Source organism: Drosophila montana, unplaced genomic scaffold, assembly GCF_035044405.1.
Source record: "Drosophila montana isolate Dmon_TW-CO22-7 unplaced genomic scaffold, ASM3504440v1 contig_2438_1, whole genome shotgun sequence".
Lineage (NCBI taxonomy): Eukaryota > Metazoa > Arthropoda > Insecta > Diptera > Drosophilidae > Drosophila > Drosophila montana.
The window spans coordinates 2,520,136-2,542,544 of record NW_026997315.1 but is presented as its reverse complement, the minus strand read 5'-3'; the positions used below and the strand labels follow the sequence as shown (position 1 = coordinate 2,542,544).

The window sequence follows — 22,409 nt, the reverse complement described above, 5'->3', positions numbered from 1 at the left end:
GGTTATAGCAATGTAATATTTAAAGTTTAGTTTAAATATAAAAACAGCTTTTTTAGGCTTTTAGACCTGATTTAACACACGCTTAACATATTTAAACAGAAATTTAATTGTACATTTATCGAATATAATTCGCTTTCTAATTTGTCTTCAGAAACTTTCAATTCAGTTTACTATAAAATGATATGCTTTAAGAAGGTTGGGAAAATATAAAAAGAATACATATATCTGCAAGGGCATTAAATCTTCGGCACGCCGAAACTAGCTATTATTATTTATTGTTTATTTAATTGTTAAACTGTTCAAGTTTTTATTTAATTCAAATTTCCAAGTGCCTTGGCCCATACTTACGTTTTTTTTTGGACTTCCTTTCCACAGGCGCAACATCAGCGGCAGTTCAACGCCGTCGGGCATGCAGACGCCGCGGAAGAGCTCCGCGGAGCCGACATTCAGCTCGACGATGCGACGCACATCCCGTGGAACCACGCCCACTGAGAAGCGTGAACCGTTCCGGCTTTAAGGCGGACGCAACAGTTGCCAATTAACAATTAAAAACAAATAACAAAAAAAACACACAAATCTTAAAATAACTAACTATGCACTGAAGTTCTTTCAACTAATCAACCACAAATTGTGAACTTTCCCCCTGCCCCCCGCCAGACTCTACACACGCAACAGAGAGACTACATTGCTGTAGAAAATGTAGCAACAGGAACCAGTTCAAACAGTCGCTGAGAATTTATACAAAAAATATTTTGTAAAAAACAGCACTAAAAAATTTGCAAATCTTGGTTAAGCGTAAAAGACACAAAAAACTCAACAAAATGAGAGTTTAGAGAACTGCGAAAAAAAGTTTTTATAGCAACCGTTATAAAGAAAAGGCTATCCAAACACACACACACACACAAAGTTGAGAAAGCTACTTACAAGTAATACTAACTACTACAGACCTTTTGCTACTACTAATATTTAATGCCTACTATTTACTAGTTATACTTTAATATTGATTTCCAAATTTATAATTTGTATATACTTATATAAAATGCAAAATACACTCCAAGTGCTTAAGCCAATTCAAAATCTAAAAAAAAAAAATGAAACAAAAACTATAAAAATTAACAAAACAGAAAATTACAAAAAAAAAAAACAAAAGAAAATGAAAATGAAAAAGCATTCGAATTAAATGTCGCTGCGCGCTGTCATTAGTCCTTGCAGTCTTTGAATGCGTCCACAAAATCGCCAGTTTGTGGGCGTGCTCCAGCTGTGGGCATGGCAGTTGCGTATGCGACCAAAAAAACTAAACCCAAACGTTTAAGAGAAATTTGATTTTGTTCTGTTGAAACTAATAGTAAAAGTAAAGCTTGACAGCCGCATAATAAAAGAAAGAAAACAAAAAATATTTAATTATATACTAAAAGTCATTACTCTAAGTTTAATTAATATTTAGTTAGTAAGCATAAAACAAGAAGATACCAACCACACACACAATTTGTAATGCATAATTATTTTTGTTTTCTATATGCAAGTGGAACATATAACTAATATTATAGAGTGAAAAGGAAAAAGAAAAGAGAAAAAATGCAAAAACTTTATATAAATATTGTATAATACTAATACTAAATTATTTTGTTATACGAAACAATAGAAATGCATTCAACGTTTTTTGTAATTCTATTAAATTAAAACAATTTAAACGAGAAATAAACCTTTACAAAAAAAAGAAAATTAATAACAAAATCTGACAAGTGTTTTTAGTTACAGACGTTAAGGAAATGTTTTCAATTATTATGCATAGACAAAAATGTAATAAACATTTTTTGTCGATTTGCTTGCGTTTTCTGTTCGCTTGGTAATTTGCTCAGTCAGATCAGAGAAAGTTATGTCATTTTTAGTTAGTGAAAATCTATAGAAGGCGAGATATTAAAGAAATTTTTTTTGAAAACTTTAAATGGCTATATTACGGATAAATTAGGTCCGATTGTGGCAAGGTATACCTCTTCGTCTCGTGAATTTCCATAGAATTGAATATAATTAGACCATATTTACCCGAGATATTTGAAAAAACAATTCTTTGGCAAATCTTTAAATGGCTGTTTCTCGGGTAAATTAGGTCCGATCCTGGCAAGGTATACCTCGATCATCTCGTGAATATCCATAGAATTGAATGGTATCCAAAAAATTTGATTACATAACCGACCCCATTTTTGGTAAATTTGCCATTTTGATGAAAATTGGTAAAATCTCAAAATGGAATTATTTGAATGGAAACCGATAATCGGGGTCTGTACGAGTTTAAAAGGCTATATGATTTGAAAATCGGACCATAATTACCTGAAATATAAAAGTTTGAAGTTGATGACTCGGTGAAAGGTGGATCTGGGAAAGCTTGTATATACCTACAATATTGCTACTATAACACGTTCTTATTGCTTGCAAATAAAATATCATTTTGTATAATGGAATTGAATTTATTCATTTTAATTTTTTAGTTGTATTTTTTTGACACATTGAAATTTGGTATTTGTAGTATTTGCCTTGCAGATCCAAATGGATTGCTATATTTCTGTTCTACACAAACATTTAATTAGTTAGACATTTAAATATGTGAATGCAGACATATAGATGTGTGTGTGTCTGTGTATATAGTTGCTAGTGTTATGTACTTTTAATATCGGTTCTGTCATATGAAACTGACTAGAATGGCGCTGTTAATTGGTACATGCCCATCATTTTTATGCCTAACGGATGACTTTACATAAATTTTATTTTTATTTTATTGTTTTCATGTATCTTGTGCTAAGCTGCCACAGAGAAGAACGATAGAGGGGGGGAATAGTTACGAGTTAAACATTTATGCTAAAGTTCAAGTGCGAATTGCAGTTTATGCGTTTAGTAAATATCAAAGTGTGCTTGTGTGTGTGTGTATGTGTGTGTGTACGTCAACGCCAGCGCTGCCAGTTGGTGCTGCTAAAATACATATATTTCGGAACGCCCTAAATGTTCTCCTAACCAATAATATCGTCGGCACAATGCCGCAAGTCTTTTGTAAGCCATTACAAATACAAATAGATGTATCGTTATATAATAAACATAAAACTAAATACATAGTTATAAATATACATATACAATATAGATCAATTGAAATTCGCTAAACCACGCTCGCCATCCAGCTAAACTAAACATAAGTCAATCAATCAATCAATCATCATCTGAGCCAACTAGTTGGTTCAGAAATTCACAGAAATTGAGTGTTGCACAAACAAATTAAAATAAACAAACTAAAGGAGCGAGTTTTAAAGGGGGCGGAGTGTGTGTATGTGTGTGTGTTATTGTTGTTGTATATTAGCAGCAGGACAGCAGCGGGCGCAACAGCTTGGGCATTGGCATTGTTAGCGTCAGGGCTGCGTCTTTTTTAATTGGCATTGTTAGACGCAGCAGCCTGGTGCTGCGCCAGTGTCACCTGGCATGGCCGCTCCCGGCAGTTTGCGCCTTTGGCTGTTTGCCTGCGCCAGAGCTGGCGCCACTGCCAGCTGCGGCACCAGCTGCACCTGCGCCTCCTCCTCCAACAGCAGCAGCCCCTGAGGTATGCGCAGCCTCGGCGCGCTCGCCACGATGATGATGGTGGTGATGATGATGATGACGCCGGCCGCCGCGATAATGCCGACGATTGTGATGCTGATAGTTGTTGTTTGTGGGCTCCGGCAGGATACGCTGCGTCTCCTGCACCACGGGCGCAAAGCTGCTGGCGGCGGGCTTGGCACAGGCCGTGCTGCCGGCTGCCTCTGGTGATGTGGCCAGCTTCTTGGCAGCCTCGGCCTCTTCGTGACGCTGTCGCCGACGCACATCCTCTTCGGTCTCTATGGCAATGACGGTGCCGGCCTCGGCCTCTGCATCGATAATGGCTCCACGACTCTTCTGCTGCAGAAACAGCTGCGACATGCGCTGCTGCATCTGGCGCAGTTCCTGTGTTACCTGAAATTCGGGCGCATTCTCCAGCTCGGAGGGCGGCATCGCGCACTTGAGGCTATCGGACTCGTCGTGTATGTGCTCCCGGCAGACGGGGCACAGCGCCTGGAAGGGATCTGCAGTCTTTTGCAGCCAAGCTGGCAGCTTGTCGAACTCCTCCTGGTAGCTGCGACGCAGCGCATTCAAATGGCGTGCCAGGCAATAGCTGTGCAGGTAATGGAAGCACTCGGTCCGCGTGAACTCATCGCCTTCGCTAAACCCATACAAGCAGATGACGCACTGGCCACTGGGCAAATTGCTGCCGGTCAAATGTTCCCGCACCACCTCAATCAAATCGAAGACAACGGGCAGGCCGATCGACTCTTTGATCTTGGCGTTGCAAGCGCTGCGTATGGCCTCCAGGCGGCCATCATCCAGGCCACGCGGACGCAGCAGCTTGAACGTGGGACTCACATCCGGATAGCCAGGTGGGGGCAGCACCTGGAGCGTTACGCAAATATATTGCTGCTCGTCCTCCTCGCCGGTCAGCGGCAGCACCGTTGTCTCAATGATTTCGACAGCGCCGCTGCAAGCAAGGCAGAAGCACCAAACATTAATTAATATGGTGAGAGGGTTATATTCATTGTGGGACTCACTTGGTGCGGCGCAAAATGCGCACATCGTCCATAAGAATCGCCTCCAACGACTCCAATTCCTCGTCTAGCAAACTGCAGCAAAATGCATAAGATGTGAAAAACAACAATAACTACATTCAATTTTAGCTCGATACTTACGTCTCCATGTTCGTTGTTACTTTTGTTGGGGATATTTTGATTTGGTTAAGTGTTAATTTCTTAAATATTATAAAAAAATCGATTGAGACAAAAATTTTGCGCCTGACAACAACAACTCTAATGGGACAGTCGCAGCGCAACTTTAACAGGGCGGCCAGTCACAGCGAGCGTTAACATGGGACAGCCGCTTCAGTGGCGCCATCTAGTCTCTGGTAGATAAAACAAGTGTTTACATAGCCTTTAGCAGCCAGTTTGCCACAGCAGCGCTGACTTGACGTCTATGGGTAGTTACAGGCTGTTAATGTAACGTTTAAAATACGGGTTCGCGCCCTTTTTATTTTTAAAAATTGAAATTATTAATAGTGTTAAAAAGAAATCAAATAAATAATTTAACTCTCTTGCGGTTTCTATTTTGAAAATTTTAAATTAAATTATCGAAATTTATTACCTCTCTTATAACCCCTATAGCGTTTTATTTTAGCATTGATACTTCGTTATTTATTAATACTCTTAATTACCAATATGATTGAGCTCGTTAATATATTTATATTATTATTGCTATTAAACGCCAATGTCTGTTTTTACGATTTCTGTCTAATTTCCTTCAGTTATATTTTATGTTTGTTAGCTTTTATTTTGTATTTTATTACGTAATACAAAAAATAGAAAACTTTTACAAATGAATTTATTTTTATTATCTTATATATTTTCGTCTGCTCACCCTCATTCTATTTCTTTTCTTTCTCATAAGACACTAATAAAAGGACCTCGTGTCATTCCCTTCAGTCCTGAAGACACACACACACACATATGTACATACAATCTCTCACACACAAAAAGCCAAGCAGCCGCTAGGGGTTGGCTCTGTTTTGGGCTTGAATTTTTGACATCCTAGACAAAATAATTTATGAACTAAAAAATTTCCATGCAAGAGTCCTGCCGCCGCCCGGTTGCGTCAATTCTTAGTTGTGTGGTGGTGTTGGTTTTGCTGGCTTTGGTGGTGCCTGTGGTGCCTGTGGTGGGGTGGTGTTGTTTTCTCGTACGCTTTTCACCACAGCGCGCCGTCGCAAGCTGCTCGCGTTTGTTTATCGAATGAAGGAATTGAAATGGAATCGAATGAATATCGCACCCCGGAGCAGTCGCTATTAAATGGCACTGGCAGCATTTTCGTTGGTCGGCGCCAAGCGAAAAATCAGTTTACAACGGAAAGCACAAAGCTACGGTCGTGAAAACCGAGCAAAGCTATTTACGTGAAATTAAAAATTAACATAAAAATAAAGAAAATTTAACGCAAATTTTGCGTTGAATAAGAAAAGTTTTTGAAATTTCTGTGTGTGTGCGCGTGTCTGTGTGTAGTGCATTAAATTCCACGAGTTGTCAGAAAGTTGGTCAACAAGGATAATAAAACGGCGCGCCGTCAGCTTGCGTCCTGTGTGAAAAAATCCGCCCCTAAACGGAACATCTAAAAAGAAGCTAAGCCAACCCAAAGTTTGGTACGTTGTGGCTTGAAATAAGAAGAGATGAAATAGCGCATAGAATTTCACAGCACTTTTATCCTGACGTGTCCTGCGCACGCAGCACATGTACAGAGACCCACACATATACACACACTCACACATACATATACATATACATATAAGCAAAAAGGATGCACGTGCTTTGTCTTTACTGCGACTTTTACAACTATTATTATTCATTATGTCCCATTTTAAATATTTACATTTTCGTGCATTTACAATTTCGCTAAGCAAAGAAATGCGAAAATACAAAATCAAGAATCAGCGAATATTTGCATGCAAATTATTTGCACAACTCGCACGTCGAAGTTGTGTTATTTTTTGTGCTGTTTTCATTTACTATTTATTGTTTTTTATCAATTTTACCAAGAAAAATATAAAATAAACAAATTTATGCCCGTATGGGGGCAGCACGTGTTGCAGCAGCTCTAACAATTGCATAAAGCTCGTTAAACAAGATTGATGTGTATAGTATATTAGTTTATGCTTTTTGTAATTTTGAGCACATCATGTGATTGATTTTTGCATAACCCATAAATATAAACAGTTTTTAGCCATGGAAAATACTATATATCCAAATGCTGTAAAACAATTTGACTTTCCCACAAGCTTTTCACGCCTGCTCTCTCGCACTCCTGCTGCCACACTCCCATTCTCGCTCTCTCTCTCTCTGTCGTTCTTTCTCTCTGGGTCCCATCTTCGTTGTGTGGTGAAGGGAAATTGCATTGAGGCTGGCAATGGCATTGGCTGGGGGTTGTTCTGCCCAAAAACATAGAAAAACCTTAAAAGCTCACACTCAAATACAACCCCCTTCCTCTCGGATACACATTCGCGTCCGCAACTGTAGCCGCAGCAGCCCAACAGACCAACAGTTGATGCTTTGCCAAAAAAAATAACACGAAAGTGAACTTTGTGCTTGGCTGATTGCATTTTGGCCCTGGCAAATGCCAGTCTCACTTTCCATCTCCCTCCCACTGCCGTGGCCAGAGTGAGAGCGAAAGTACCGCTAAATTGTGCATACATATACATATGTATGTAGTAGAGAGTCTCTCTATATAAGGTACTGGTTCTTTACTTTTTTTTGGCATTTCCCGAGTGCAACTGTCGACCTGATGAATCGCTCTTATCCGTGCCGCAACATTTTTCTGTGCACTTGCCCCTGAGAAGTGTCGCATGCAAATATTTCGTAGTAGAACTGGGGAGTGCCTTACATATATCAGCTGCTTTTGAATGCCGTATAATCATGGGTTTCCATAGAAACGAAACCAAATAAGCTGTCTTTTGTGAATCTAGAGCGAGAAACAGCTGAGTTACACTCGGCTACAGTTGCTTGGATAGTTCATCGACTTTCTCTTTACTTTTAATTAAATATATTTTACATATTTAACGTTAAGGAAAGTATGCAAATCAAAAAATACTAATCTACAGCAGAAAACAGCTGAGTTACATGGGCTAAGAAATAAGCGAATGATATCATTTGATATCTCAATATAATTTATGCTTTAAATTGTAAAAACAAACTCAACAAGGCCTAGTTTGCAGATTTACGTCCACAAAGATTCTGAGTTCCGTGAGGTTTTAGATTGATGGATAGAACCTGACGCTTTACTTAATAATCGATGTTGAGAGAAAATACATACAAAGGATAGTCACGGGCAACAAATAGCCGAGTTCGGTTTGGCTTTAATTTGGTTCCATTGGAATAAAGACCAGCCGCCGGCTTTAGTTAGCAAGTGGATGGTATCGGTATTTACTCTATAATTTATATTAGATATTTCATAAAGTAAGAAACCTTTTGTTGACATAAGGTTGCACAAAGCAACGTTACAATAGGTTTACAATAAATGGTTCGTACTTTGTTTAAGTATCTACCGTAACTAAAAACGAAACTCAACAAATCTTGGAAAACTAACCTAGAACAACAAAACACAGAGCTCCAATAGGTTTTATATGCGTAGATAATAGTTAGGTCAACATCTATTTAATATTCTAAAAACTTTCCGTAGCTGAGCATCTATTAAATACTTAGAAAATTTTCCATAGTCCTAACAGCTGTGCCACCCATCAGTTGCATGTGTTTATATAAGAATTCTGGCAAGTTGCAATAGACCAAGGTTAGGGATGCATAAACAATGCAAGCCAGATGAAATACAAAACCATTCAATGGAGCAGTTTAAGCCAAACCTAAAGCAGTTTAAGCAGAGCCAAGTGGCTCCAACCAGTCCAGCCCAGTCTATGCCGCTTCGAAAGACTAGCACAGATTTCCAGGAAGCCAAGGCGGGGGTGCGGACACAAGCAAGACCCGAGAGAGAGAGGGGGGTGGAGAAAGAAATATAGATAGGGAGCAAGGTGGGCGGCAGCGGGTGCTGCACTTGAATTTTACCATCGAATATATATCACATAGATTTTCGGCGCCAAATGAATTACTTTCATTGTTAGTTCAGAAAAAAAAGCAAATAAGAACTTTGGATGGGGTGCAATCACTTGCACAATACTCTGTTCACAGTTCAAAAAACAGATTATTTGAGTCGTTTGTTTGGCATTTGTGACTTGTGTGGCCTGGGTGGACTTGAAGAAATTTTGTTTTTGGGTCTTTGGAGAAACTCAATATATACTTAGAAAATATTACACTTTGTTTGAGACGAGTACATAGACGAGTATATATTCCAAATTTTCACCTTACATAGGTACAATATACTCTTTATCTTTCTCCGAACAGAGTATACAAATTAGAGAAAATAGTTGTTCAAGAGCAGAGGCCAAATGTAATGCCTGGGCTAGATTTCGCCGAGTGCCGCACATTGCAAATGCCAAAATGTATCAAAACAAAAATAGCTGCAAATTATGTGTATGCAGCTATTTACATGGCTATTGCCAATGTGTTTACAAGTGCAGCGACTGTGTGTGGGCCTGGAAGAAATTACGAATGCGAAAAAAGCCATAAAACGTTGCAAATCGATTGCATGAATCGAATGTGTTTTATAGGCAATCACACTGCATGATTTATGTAAAATAGTAAAGACCCAAACAACTATCTCGCTCCGCCCCTACAGCTGCCTCGCCCTCCCACTCGGGTCAAGCCGCGTCGACTACCTCAATTCGCTTATCGATTTGCTCTGACAAACACGCCATGTCAAATGCACTCAGGCTCCCCCGTGTGCTATATCTGACGACCCTTCCTTCCTTTAAACTTGCCGGAGCTAGCGTCAGCAGCTTTAAAGCAACCCCGCGCACACCCTACGTTGGCCAAGCTGTTAAGGGGGTTGAACTTAATATACCCTGTAAACACAAATTAAGTGAAAAGAAAATGTTTGCGCAAGCAGAAAACTTTTGTGATTATGCAAGCCATCTATGAACATTTTTGAGATCTTGTCTTCTTATTGAACTTGGGGTCTAAAACATCTAAAGCTATTAAATTTGATATGTAAGCGTTAACATACGTTTATATGCTTGCATTCTGCTTTAGAATTTTACTCAAGTAATTTGATAAAACAAAATGCAGTTGATGAATATGAATATGATAATAGCATAACATCTCACATTACCACGCTCAAGAATGTTTACAATGACATTATAATATATAACATTAGCGTATAAATATGTATTGGGAAAAGCTCAGTAAAATTAATTGTGTGTATACAGATGCGTATATTGAAAAAAAGAAGATAATTTGCCTATTATAAAAAATTCATAGCTATCGATCTCTTTATACTATAGTTGATAATGATTAGATATTATTGGTTGTCATAATTGTTCAAAATGATAATGCTTTTTATACTGAAAGTACACAAGGATATGTAAATAAATATATTAGATACAGTGGATATATAGATAACGTTGTTAAACCCGATAAAAAACCTCTGCACAGATTAGTTTATTAACAACAAGTAAACTATATATTTGTATATATATAAATATATGTATCTATACATGGAAGCTTTTTATAAAACTCTTTGTGAAATTAATTATTTCTCTTATAACATTGACTACAGGGCATTTGCTAGGCGATCATTCCGCCGACCGAGCGCTCTTTCCTGTTTTAAATATAATTTTGGCACGACGCAATTTCGAAATGTCCTTTATTCGGGGTTTCAAGTTGAGCCGCACTGAAGAGACACCAATACAAATGCGGAATGGCAAGCTTTTTGCCAGCACGTGTGAGTGTGTGCGCCTGTGTGTATGTGTGTGTGTGTTTGATAGGTAGCGTCGTTTTAGGGGTTATGCGCCTGGTATATTTCCATTCATTTAAAATGTATTTTTGTGTCAGGTCGGCTAAAAAAGAGTGCTCTGCTATTTGCGGCGCTCAGTGGTGAAATAAATCTGTTTGCATTGCTCGGTTATATAATTGGGCCAGCGAGGGGATATGAAAGCCATATCTATATATATATATATTGAATAAATTGACAGACATTTAAGTGTACTATTTGCTGAGCTATTCGCTTGGCCTATCCGAGTGGCAGTACAAAACCATTTGGCTTCCATTAGGCGCTCAGTCTTGGAGGCTATTATTGAGTAATTTCCTATAAAAACTGTTTAAGCATTGTGTTGCAGACCACTCAGTGGCTAACAATCGTACACACACACACATACAAACATACACATATGCACAGCGAGACGCTGACAGGGCCAGGGCCAGGCGTGTCCTGCGAAAAGCAAAAACTTGACAGCTTGAGCTTTATATAGAAAAACGCCGGCAGGGCGGTTGGGCGCTTAAGCTTCGAAAGACGTGGGCCAGCTGCCAGGTGGCTTAACAAAAACAATGAAAGAACCAACAAACTGCGACGGACAAATCACAGCTTAGCAACAACAACAACAACAGTAAACAGAAAAGAACAACAATAGCCACAGCTCGGAGCTGAGCTATCGCAGGACGTTTATTTTTGCGTTCAGTTTTACGTAACGTAAATGGGATTGTGTAATCAACGGAGTGAAAAGATTGAAAGGCCAAGACGAACGGACAACAATGCGTGAACAACAACAACAACAACAACCATGACAACAACAACTAGAACAACAACAACAACAACTGTTAGGACTGGGTCAAGGGTGTTCGCTCTTCGCAAAGCTGGTGAACTATAATCCGTATTGTTTTGTTTTTGCCTTTTATGGCATGTAATAACATTTTCAATTATTGCAATAATTAATTACAATTATTGTCGGCCTACGAATTCCGGAATATCTTGCCTATATGCAGTTCATAGTGCCAGAGAAAATTGTACGAAATACGCAATTGCCGTTGGCTGTTTGCCTGCCAAAGACGTCATAGCGCATTACGTATACGCAATGTTGGACAAACCAAGAACACCAACAACACAGACACACAGACACACACACACGCACAGAGACACATGTACACACATAGTGTGCGCCTCCTATCTAGGCGCATTTTGGCATCAATGAAGCGACTGCCGCAGCAGGACGCCAACAAAAAGCTCTTCGCTTAGCTTTTACCATACTCTCTCGCTCGCTCTTTGCTAGCCTTTGCTCTATCTTTCGCTGTCTCTCATTTGTGGTGAGTTTCTATTCAATTTGTGCAGCTGCTGCTGCTGCTTCTTTCTGCACAGCTGCTTACACACACACCCACGCAGCGTCTGCTCTCTGTCCTTCCTATTCCCGCTCTCTTTGGGTGTCTCTCTCTCCCTCTCTTTCTCTCTCTCTCGCTTTCTCCATTACGCTTTAGCTTCCGCCTGGCATGACTTCTGCTAACGACAATTTTACTACGTCAGCAGGCTAGACGAGCCTCCAAGTAAATAGCACACAATACATAGACAGAGTCTGGCCTGAGACTGTATATATGCATATACACATACATACATATGTGTGTGGTGTGTGTGTGTTCCTTTTGCTTTTTGTTTAATTTGCAACGACCTTCTGCCATAGATTTGGGCAGAGTCCACCCTCTACAAAGCCACATGTTTCGAGTGCAGTTTGGGGCTATTGGCAGGGCGTGAACTTGGTGCAGTGACTGTCAAACTGTGGCACGCACACAGATATATATAGCAGCATACATAAATGCATGTTTGTGTGCAGTTTAATTAGCTGCGACCTTTTCATGGAAAACCGTTGACATTTGACTTGAACTAAGGACAGCAAACGAGACAAGGATTTGCATAGAGGGTAGGGCCCTTCAAATTGTTTTTAGCAACTGGCAGATGGCAAGCTCAAAAATATAAAAGAATTATTCCCAACTACTTTAGCTAAGTAACTTAATAAATTTAGGTACACAAGTTGGCAAACAGAAAAATTGTACACGAAAAACTTTCCTTAATGGCCAACAATTAGGGCATAAATTGAGTTAAGCGTCAGGACACGAACCGCCCACGCGCAAAACCACTTGAAGTCACAGCTCAAGGACGGGCCACAAAAATGGCAAACTATAAGTGATTTACATATAAAATTCATGGGTAATACATATAGACACACACACACACACACACACATTAACACGCACATACCTACGGAACTTTGGCCAACTTATTGATCAAACAGCCAGAGTGTCCTTTAAGAGTTGTATGCTGTGTGTGTGGTGGAAGGAAAAAGATGTAGAATGAGAGAGGGAGAGGGACTGCGGGAACTGTAATATATACTGGAGTCGACTAGGCATTACCCAGTATTCAATTCTGAGATGTAATATTGTTCATTACTGCCAATTTGGCGTAGAGATAATATCGCTTAATTAATAAAATTAATTTAAAAAAAAATTCTTAATAAAAAATTTATTGTCTTTTTATATAATTAAATAATAAATAAAACAATATTTATATATAAGATCATAAATAACTATACACGTATAAAAATACTTGGACTGTTTGGAAAATAACTAACAATTTGGCCTTATTTTCTGAGCTTAGATATTAAAAAAACTTTTAAAAGCTGATACTAATTAGGGACTCGAACCGGAGCGAGCAATTATTTTAATCATGCACTGAGCCAACCTCTTGTTTTGGCTGCAGCCAAGCTGTGTACCATTTTGAAAATTGTGAAAAAGAACTCTATAATAATCTTTTTAGTGCAGACACTGTTAAACTTGAAGCTCATGTTTATCGACGTACTGAATGTTAAATCAAACATGTTCTTTTTGAACTCCATCAAGGCCAAAACATTAACAACCCATGAAATCATCACTGCATTAATCAGTACTTTACCATGCCTTAAAGATTATATGCACTTTTTTGCGTGGTATAAACCTTGTTTTGTCTGCCTCAAACATATGCTCAACTTTGTAATTTGATGACTACAGGGTATAATAAGCAGTTTTGAGTTCTAGATTGAGCACATGCAACAGCGCATTCGCTTGCCATATGTCTTGTGGCACACACAATTCTCTAGGGACTGGATATTCACTGTTAATTTTAGCAGAGTTGTGTGACCATAAGCCACGTAAGTTGACGGCATTAGAAAAAAAAATCTAATTCCGTTTATTATTATTGCTATTTGTACAGAAAACGGCTCGTTGGAACGGCAACAATCAGAGTTAACTCCCAGCGTTGATGGCTGCCACGAAAATAATTGATGCACCGCGTAACGGTCACGAAATGGCGCCCCTGAACACAAGAGCACGGGGCGATGGCACCCACGGGGTGACCATTGTCCTAACCGCTCCGCAACGCAATTCGGTGCAATCGGTGGATATACCAGGTGAACCGGACCGCGCCGCCTGGAGCGGCAAGATGCAGTTCTTTCTCAGCATTATTGGCTATTCGGTGGGGCTGGGCAACATCTGGCGTTTTCCGTATCTGTGCCAACAGAATGGTGGCGGTGAGTATTACCTATCTATCGAATTACCCAAAGGGTCTCCGGTAACAGTCGTTGATCGACCAAAAATTTGCAATATGTGGCACTTTTTTCCCTTCTGTTTTTGCATTCGCGTGCGCCAATCACTGTCTGCACTTGGCAACCCGATGATAGCTGACAAATCCCCCGACCAGTTCCAATTACAATCCCAGTTCCACTCCCAGCTAAGTCAATCGCCACCTGTGCGACGTTGATAAAGCTAATTACTTTGACTGCAGCTGCTCATATTAGGTGCAGTCCTTACCAGGGGCGGAGCTTATTATGTCGGACGCATGCTGGGCGCATGTACAATGGGGCCACGTATTTGTACTGGCTATGAAATAAATGTTGAGCTTTAAAGTTCTATACGATGAAAAATAATTGGACGCAACCTTCTCAGCTCTTAAAATAGTGCTTCGCATAATTACATTTGCTATGGGTATCCCTCTTGGGCCCATCCACTTCAAGTCCGCTCCTGTGTATTAATTAACACTGTAATCGAAAACCTAGAGCAACAGCTCGGGCGCCGGCAACAGCTTTCTGTTGTCCCTAAAAAGCAGTTTAATGTGCTAGCCACAATTATTGGCCCTTTCAGGCGCATTTCACTCCAAAGTCCGCTCGTGTTCGCTATGTACATACATAACCGATATCATGTGACTGCTAAAGCTAATCAAATGCGAGGCTTTGACAATAACATTATGAGATTTAATGTGAACTAATTGCAGAGCTTACAATGGGTGAATGGTTCGTATGGGGGGTTTGGGTGGGCTGAAGGGCGGCCGTTATTTGCACATTACTTTTGCGCCTGCCGGAAGAGCTTAATTGGAGGGTCTTTTTTTGGGCGGGACTGGTTGGACTTGTGCGCCTCGTGCTAAACAACGCATTTTTATTGAAAGACACATTCCAAGCTTACATCCCACACGGTTCTAATTCAATTAGGAACGAGACAAAAAATGAAAGAAGCAGCTGGGATATGCATCGAAGTGCAAATACCCTAACATATAATGTGGGAATTGGTTTGGGGGTAAATCATCAACTGAGTTTTGGATTTCACTTTGCATTTTTTAGGTGCATTTCTGATACCCTTCATGATCATGCTGATTTTGGAGGGCATACCCTTGTTTCTCATCGAGCTGGGCATTGGCCAGCGCATGCGTTTAGGCGCTCTGGGCGTGTGGAATACCATACATCCCTGGCTGGGCGGCATTGGCATCTCCTCGTGCATCGTCACGCTCTTCGTGGCGCTCTACTACAACGTGATTATTACGTGGGTTTTCTTCTATCTGTTTAATAGTTTTCGGGTAAGTCAAAAAACTGTTTATATTTATGCGAATTCTCAATACTCTTTCTTTCTATATTTACAGTACCCGCTGCCCTGGTCCACCTGTCCTCTTAATGGCAGCGGCTTTGAGCTGGACGAGTGCGCCAAGTCATCGGAGACTACATATTTCTGGTACCGCACCACCTTGGATGCGGCGCCCTCGATGGATGAGCCCGGTGGCCTCAAGTGGTGGATTGTATTGTGCCTGCTGCTCTCCTGGACCATTGTCTTTTTCATTGTCATGAAGGGCATCCAGAGTTCCGGCAAGGTGGTCTACTTCACCTCGCTCTTTCCCTACATTGTGCTCACCATATTCTTTGTACGGGGCATAACGCTGCGCGGCGCCGGCGCCGGTCTGATACACATGTACACGCCCAAGGTGGAAAAGCTGCTGGAGCCGACAGTTTGGCTGGATGCGGCCACACAGGTCTTTTACTCATTTGGCCTGGCCTTTGGCTCGCTGATTGCCTTTGGCAGCTATAATACGCCAAAGAATAACTGCGTCCGGGATGTGCTGCTGGTGTCCGTATGTAATGCAGTCACCGCCATCTATGCGAGTGTCGTCATCTTTGCCATACTCGGCTTCAAGGCCACTGTCAATGTGGATCGCTGTGTGGCCGGGTAAGCTAATATACCCTATAAAATTGCTTAAAGAGGGTATACGGGCCTTCTGCCAAAGTGCATCTCTCATCCCACAATCGATACTTATTCTCAATCAGAATCGATATAGCCATGCTCGTGATGAAATTTTTGCTATATATATATTCTCGTTTATCATCCACTGCGTATAGGGTAACTCCCCTGTCGGGCACTCTCAAGTAGTGCACACTTACTTGTTTAAGGTTGGGGTCGTGTCATTGCAAGTTCAGCAGCACGCATCAGCGGGCAGCGTATTGGGTGGGTCAGTTAATCATTTTGTCGGTCAGTCGGCAGTCAGTCAGTCGGTCAGTCAGTCAGTCAGTCAGTCAATCAGTCCATCACCTAGTTGTAACCGCATCGGGCGGCGGCTTTGTCTATCTTTAGATATGTTATTTGTTCATTGATAGGCCAATCGATACGGGCTCGTCTGTCCGTCCGTCTCCCCATCTGCCCGTCTGTCTGTCAATTTGTTTCAATTAATGGGCGCTGCACAGGTTTCTGCATTGTGTCCCCGCCCTCTCTCCCGTGCCTTGAGTTATTGACAATTGCTCTTGAGCTATTTGCGTGGCCCATTTGAGCTGGTGCCGCTTAGGTATTGAGCTACTGTTCGAATCGCTGGCTGTAACCGATTTTAGCTAGCTATCCAATAATATCCTCTCTCTCTCTTTCTATTCCTCTCCCTCTATTTATAGCAATACGGAAATATTGGTTAAGAATGCGCTGCTGCCCTTCAAGAATGCCAGCAGCGAGGATTACGAAGCGGCCATCCATAAGATCAATGCAACCGAATTCAGCTTATTGCATCTCAGTGAGTGCAGCCTGTCCAAGGAGCTAGACAATGTAAGTAGTGTATATATATGCATACGATATATAATATACAGTTAGATAAAAATCTGGATATAAGATATTAGGCGTAGTAGAACATTTGTTTAATTTATTTTTCAGTTTAACTTGAACATATGTTCAGTTGCAAATCAAACAGTTTTCCCCGATCTTAGATTTTTGTATGGAAAAATGATCGATCGTTAATATGGCAGATATATAGGGACCCTTTTTTCTTAAAACTAAAATTAAAACGAACTCGTTCTTGCTTAAATACCCATTTCCTCGGCGGATTTTGATTTCAAAACAATAATATGTTTTCCTTATTGTCAAGAAGCTTTTACTTAAAACCATAATTTTTATATTATTTTAATTATTTTAGGCCGCTGAAGGCACCGGCTTGGCATTCATTGTCTTTACCCAGGCCATAGTCGAGCTGCCCGGCGCACCGTTCTGGGCGGTGTTGTTCTTTACCATGTTACTGTCGTTGGGCTTGGGCTCACAGATTGGCATTCTTGAGGGGATGCTGTGCACGTTGTTCGACATTGACATCATCAAGCGGGTTAAGAAACAACATGTCACTGGTGTGGTATGTCTATTCTGCTTTATTGTCGGTTTCATCTTCTGCACAGGTGCCGGCGAATATTGGCTCAAGATGTTTGATTCATTTGCCGGTACAATTGGTTTGGTTGTAGTTGCCCTAATGGAAATGATTGCTGTCATATTTATCTACGGACATGAACGGTAAGTCCTACCACCCAAATATAGATACACATTGTTGCGCAGCTAAGGCTTACATGTCCTTTCACAGCTTCACTGAGGACATCTATCAAATGACGGGCTACAGACCCGGCTTGTATTGGCAGTGGACCTGGCGCTATATTGGCCCAGTTATCATGGTGTGCATATTGGTCTCCTCCATAGTCTTTATGGTCATACGTAATCCTACATATGGCGCTTGGAATGCCGATCTGGTACGCGTATACCTTCAACTTTCCTATATAGTTTATTATTAATATTTTCTATGGTATTTTCTAGGGCGTTGTTGAACAAAAGAATTATCCCAGTTGGGTTATGGGCGTTGCTCTGGCAATGATCCTGGCTGGTGTGCTGCCCATGCCCATTGTGTTCCTCATGCGCAGCTTCCAGTGCCTCAAGGTGGACCTGGACATACACCAAGGCTCCATTAGGCGAAATGAGACGACTGCCTCAACCAAGGAAATGATTGACAATGATGATGATGTGAGTGACAAATGGTTAAGCCTGCGTATTACCTTCCTTTTAAGGGGGTCTTTACTCTTGTATAGTACTTGTATCTACATTTTGGTCCAAGTAATTTGATGTGTTTGTTTTGAACGTTTCATTTTTTAATACGTATTTAAGCTAAGTTACTCTCTCTCTATTTTTCTCTTTAAATGTAACTAATTGTCTTTCTCTCACTCAATGACTCATCCCACACACTTACGCTTGTTTCTCTATCTAAAAATGCTTTGAAAAAATACCGAAAAAAATTAACATTCATCACGCTCTTAACGCGCTCAATGTCGTTCAGAATTTGAGTCCGGATATGCCACCGCAAGATTTATTAGCGGCCACACGCTTCACAATTGGAGACTTTGAAGTAAGTTGTTTCTTGTCCCGGCCGAAAAACTCAACCGTACCAATCCGTGAAACACATGCCCCTTAACTTGCTGCTAATCACAAAATTCTCTACTCTCTTTTCTCTCTCTCTATCTCTCCCCCCTTTGCGTTCTACTCAACTTACAGAACTAGAAATTAAAGAACTAAACAAGTTTAAAGCATTAAAAAAGAATACCTAACCTAACCTTTTAACTAACTCAAAAAGTAGCCTCCCGAAACATAAAAACCGTTGTAACGCCTGTCACCCACGCTGTAAGGATAAATTTCACGCGCCGTCTGCCTGACTAGAAATACCCTAACAAAAATCTCATCCATACGTTACGTACCGATTCGAACCGATCCGCATACGCCAATAAGTAAAATATTAATACTTTTAAAAAAACGCACAGCAAATACTTAACTACAGCAAAAAAAACAATCGCAATGCCATTTAGATGTAATAGAGTTCGATAAACGATAAAGCGTTAAGCTTCGATAACACTAGATAACTCGTCAGCGCCTTCTTTACAAAGAACAAGGAAAACTTAAACGTAAAACAGAAAAAAAAAAACAAAAACAAAAAACGTTTACAATTATTTACCAGCAACTTAGTTTAGTGCAATGTTTATAAACGAAAGGATAACCTAAACTTTAGACAAGTAACATTCACCTAGACAGCTCAATATTTAGGCTAAGGCTGTCAGCTGCAGCTCAAGGGGCTGCTAAGCGAACAAAAAATCTTTAAATTGGCTAATGAGACGGTTCAGTAATGCAAATCAAGAAGGTAAAGTACAAAATTATATCGAAAATTAATGCGATTTTAAAACCCAATATTTGCCCAATTTTGTGCACTTGTTATTTTTTTTGTTTGTTTTGTATTGTAAAGAGTTTCTTCTAAAGAGTTCTAGTATTTTTTTTTCAAGAATTTTATTATGGTTTCTAAGTGTTTAAGAAAATGGCCACTGCAAGCGCTGCTTGCAGCGCCCTCTGTTGGTTGTTTTAAGAAAGTGACGCTTTTTTAGAGCTTTGTGTTAGCTTGAAGCTTTGTGATATTAAGCATACGCCGCGTGTCCATATGTTTTGTGTTTATCAACAAATAAACTGAATAACCAATTATTATTTTAAAGCTTTATATTTAGAATTTATAGCTCAAGATATATTACCTGAAATATTTAAAAAACTTTATTTTAAATAAAAAATATTCCCTTTATGATAACAGGAAGACGATGAGGATGATGAGAATGACTTTAGTGGGCCCGCGTTAGGTGGTCATGTGAAGACTCAGAGCGATTTCTCAGACGATGATGAGGAGGACAAGCCCATGACAATGCGTATGATGATGATGCGTCCAACAACACATGCAAACACGCCCCTTAAAAACCTGGGCACAAGTCATCTAAATGTGCCAACAAGCAGAAAGAAGAACTACAGAAAGAACGCCTATGATGTGTAGACAAGCAAGTGCGGCAAGGGTAAGCAACCTCTTAATTCTAGAGGTTAGGTCAAAAAAAAAAAAAAAAAAAAAAAAAAAACAGAAATCTATATATAGAGAACAATATGCTATATATAAATCTGGTGTTGCGATTAAAGCGCAAAAACCATTTATATATTTACACTAAGTATTTTAACATAATTTATATTTAAAAAACCTTAAGTTAAGCGAAAAACAAATTAAACAAATATTAAACAAAGAAATTTAAGAAGATTTAAAAAAGAAGCTATAAATAGTTAAAACAAAATTGTTAAAATAACATTTTATTGCACACACACACTCACACACAATTAAACTATGTACAATGAGCTACAATTGAACTAAAAACGGGTCTCTGAAGAGAGTTGAAAAGAAAAATGTTTGTAATTTCTGTTGCCGTAGCATTTAGTTGAAAACTGTTTTTTAGAATTTAACTGTTGAGCACAATGCAATTGTATTTGTGTCCTTATAAACCCTAATACATATATATTATATATATACTATATATAACCCAGTTGTATACCCTGCCTAGCCATGAGAACTTTTAATTGCAAAACGCTTTTTGTAGTGTAACCCAAAGAAACTTTTAACCAAACGCATTTCCAAGAGTTTAACTCATTATTTTTATTTACTTAGTAGCATTCAGTTTCAAGTTGAACTTATCGCGCCCAAATATATATTCAGTTTAGCTCTATACAAGGTTAATTTAAATATATATATACTTATATATACTTATGTATATGTGTAAATGCAAAAGTATTGTAATAATAATAAGAAAAAATGCATAAATTTAATATAAACAGAGATCGAAAAGGTTAGGCAAGTTGAAATATTAACTAAAGAATTACTAGTTCAGTTGTTAACTGCAAATAAAATAAGAAAATACTAAAAATACCAAAAAAACAACAGAAATACTAAAATTTACACGCAGATAAAAATAGAAAAAAATGTTTAAAAAAACAGTATGGCATGTGTGATATTCTAAATAATATCCTCGAATTGTAGTCTAAGAAATATCATCAATTATGTTTACGTTTTACAACTTATTTTCACATACGGCCACTTGCTTCAACCTAATCTCAAATAATTCAGTATTTTAATATTTTCTGCCCTCACATGTTTATTTTTCACACACTGAAAGTATTTTCTTATATTCAAAAACAAAAAAAAAAAACTGCTGTGAATAGTTTTAGTGGTTGTAAAATGCTATTACAAGAGCAAGAAGAATTACAAGAAAATAAACGTTATGAATAATTATATGAATAGTTCTTAAGACGGCATTAAATTCTGATCTGACTTTAATAGAAACAGAAACAAACTCGCACACTCACCTAAGTTCACCTAAGGTCCTTAAAACATAATCCTATTTCAAATTCGGTTTCCGCAAAGCACTGCAACAGGTTTTTATAATCAATCCAGAAAACACACACATCCATAGAAAAACTAGAAATTCTCGATTTCGGATCAGGCGAGATAACTGTAATCAAAAGAACATGGAATTTTTCAAAGTACTCGTAAACGGCAAACGTTGAAGACAATAAGACATAAAATTAAAACAAAGAATACTTATGATGTGAGCCTCGTCGACATTCGTGAACGTCGGCCACCAACTTGACAGTTTCGATGGGCAAGCAACTTTATATACAGAGATTTTTATTATTTTTAATTTTTCGAAAAAAAGATTTTGAAACCCAAACAGAAAAACAAATTCCTTTGCAGTGAGAAGAATGCCACGTATAACTAGTATCTGGGAGGGCTATATGAAAAGAAATCTATAAGAAAAGAGCCCACCCAAAAGCTCGATAAATGTACCTTGCGCAGAGACAGGTCGTTGGTTAGTTGGGTTAGTTGATAAGCTTATAGACGGCGAGCTAGAGCTAGAGATATGAGAGTTAAAAAGCCAAACAGTTGTTTTCTATATAATAGTTATATATATCCAACTCAGAGATTGATATGGAAACTACTCATAAGTGTTATAAACATAACGCTCCGCAGAAAAGTTGAAGAAGCATGTGAAATCCACAGTTAAGCCCATCACGTCATATCCTCGCAAACCGTAAACCGAAACCAAATAGTTACCAAATCTTATTGTATAGTTTATTCTCACCTAATTCTTAACATGAACATACGATCCTATAAACATATTGTATATCAATTATTGTCGTAGGGCTTAAGAGAACTAAGCGATATATATAAATATACATAAATATACAATTATGTATGCGAACAAAATGGACTCGTGTAAATTTGATTGTATTTAAACCGTAAAGTGAAATTACTTATGTGAAACATTATTATGATATACGCAGGTAATTATTATTTAAATAAAGATATATAAATAAATAGTGCGTTAAGTTCAAGAACAAGAGATGTTTGTGTTTCAATGAAGAACTTATTTATGAAGTGTTTCGCTTTAGGCCTTTACTCAAAATAATGAATTAATATTAACTGGGTAAAATAATTAATTATCTTATTAGAGTCAAAAACAAAACATTCCCTTGTAAAATGTT

At 39.0% G+C, this 22,409-nt stretch overlaps 3 protein-coding genes across 47 annotated transcripts in view; 2 read left to right on the top strand and 1 right to left on the bottom strand.

Moving 5' to 3' along the window:
- shot (dystonin-like protein short stop) overlaps positions 1 to 1,154 on the top strand; it is a 94,925-nt gene extending 93,771 nt beyond the window's left edge. For all 43 annotated transcript variants that reach the window (XM_064682169.1, XM_064682150.1, XM_064682149.1 and 40 more), the window contains one exon: positions 376 to 1,154. In XM_064682169.1, coding sequence (XP_064538239.1) covers positions 376 to 517 — 142 coding nt within the window. In that variant the 3' untranslated portion in view covers positions 518 to 1,154. The remainder of the gene's footprint in view (positions 1 to 375) is intronic.
- Positions 1,155 to 2,743: 1,589 nt separating this feature from the next.
- Positions 2,744 to 4,893, bottom strand: LOC135428146 (E3 ubiquitin-protein ligase RNF25). The gene is made up of 3 exons (XM_064681966.1): positions 4,737 to 4,893; positions 4,599 to 4,670; positions 2,744 to 4,528 (listed from the first exon to the last, which is right to left on the bottom strand). The coding sequence occupies exons 1-3, from the start codon at positions 4,742 to 4,744 to the stop codon at positions 3,454 to 3,456; spliced, it is 1,155 nt and encodes a 384-aa protein (XP_064538036.1). The 5' UTR covers positions 4,745 to 4,893; the 3' UTR covers positions 2,744 to 3,453.
- A 1,042-nt stretch (positions 4,894 to 5,935) lies between these two features.
- LOC135428026 (sodium-dependent neutral amino acid transporter B(0)AT3) lies at positions 5,936 to 21,891 on the top strand. Of its 3 annotated transcripts, XM_064681815.1 has the most exons (10): positions 5,936 to 6,229; positions 13,696 to 14,011; positions 15,095 to 15,327; positions 15,391 to 15,968; positions 16,679 to 16,826; positions 17,191 to 17,552; positions 17,620 to 17,782; positions 17,847 to 18,050; positions 18,361 to 18,429; positions 18,576 to 19,032. In XM_064681815.1, exons 2-10 carry the CDS (start codon positions 13,744 to 13,746, stop codon positions 18,579 to 18,581), a joined length of 2,031 nt encoding a protein of 676 aa, XP_064537885.1. In that variant the 5' UTR covers positions 5,936 to 6,229; positions 13,696 to 13,743; the 3' UTR covers positions 18,582 to 19,032. The 3 variants fall into 3 exon arrangements, with proteins under 3 accessions (XP_064537885.1, XP_064537883.1, XP_064537884.1); XM_064681813.1 differs by lacking the exons at positions 18,361 to 18,429; positions 18,576 to 19,032 and adding an exon at positions 19,648 to 21,891 and having other exon boundaries at positions 5,937 to 6,229; XM_064681814.1 differs by lacking the exons at positions 5,936 to 6,229; positions 18,361 to 18,429; positions 18,576 to 19,032 and adding exons at positions 11,747 to 11,765; positions 19,648 to 21,891.
- The last annotated feature ends 518 nt before the right edge of the window (positions 21,892 to 22,409 follow it).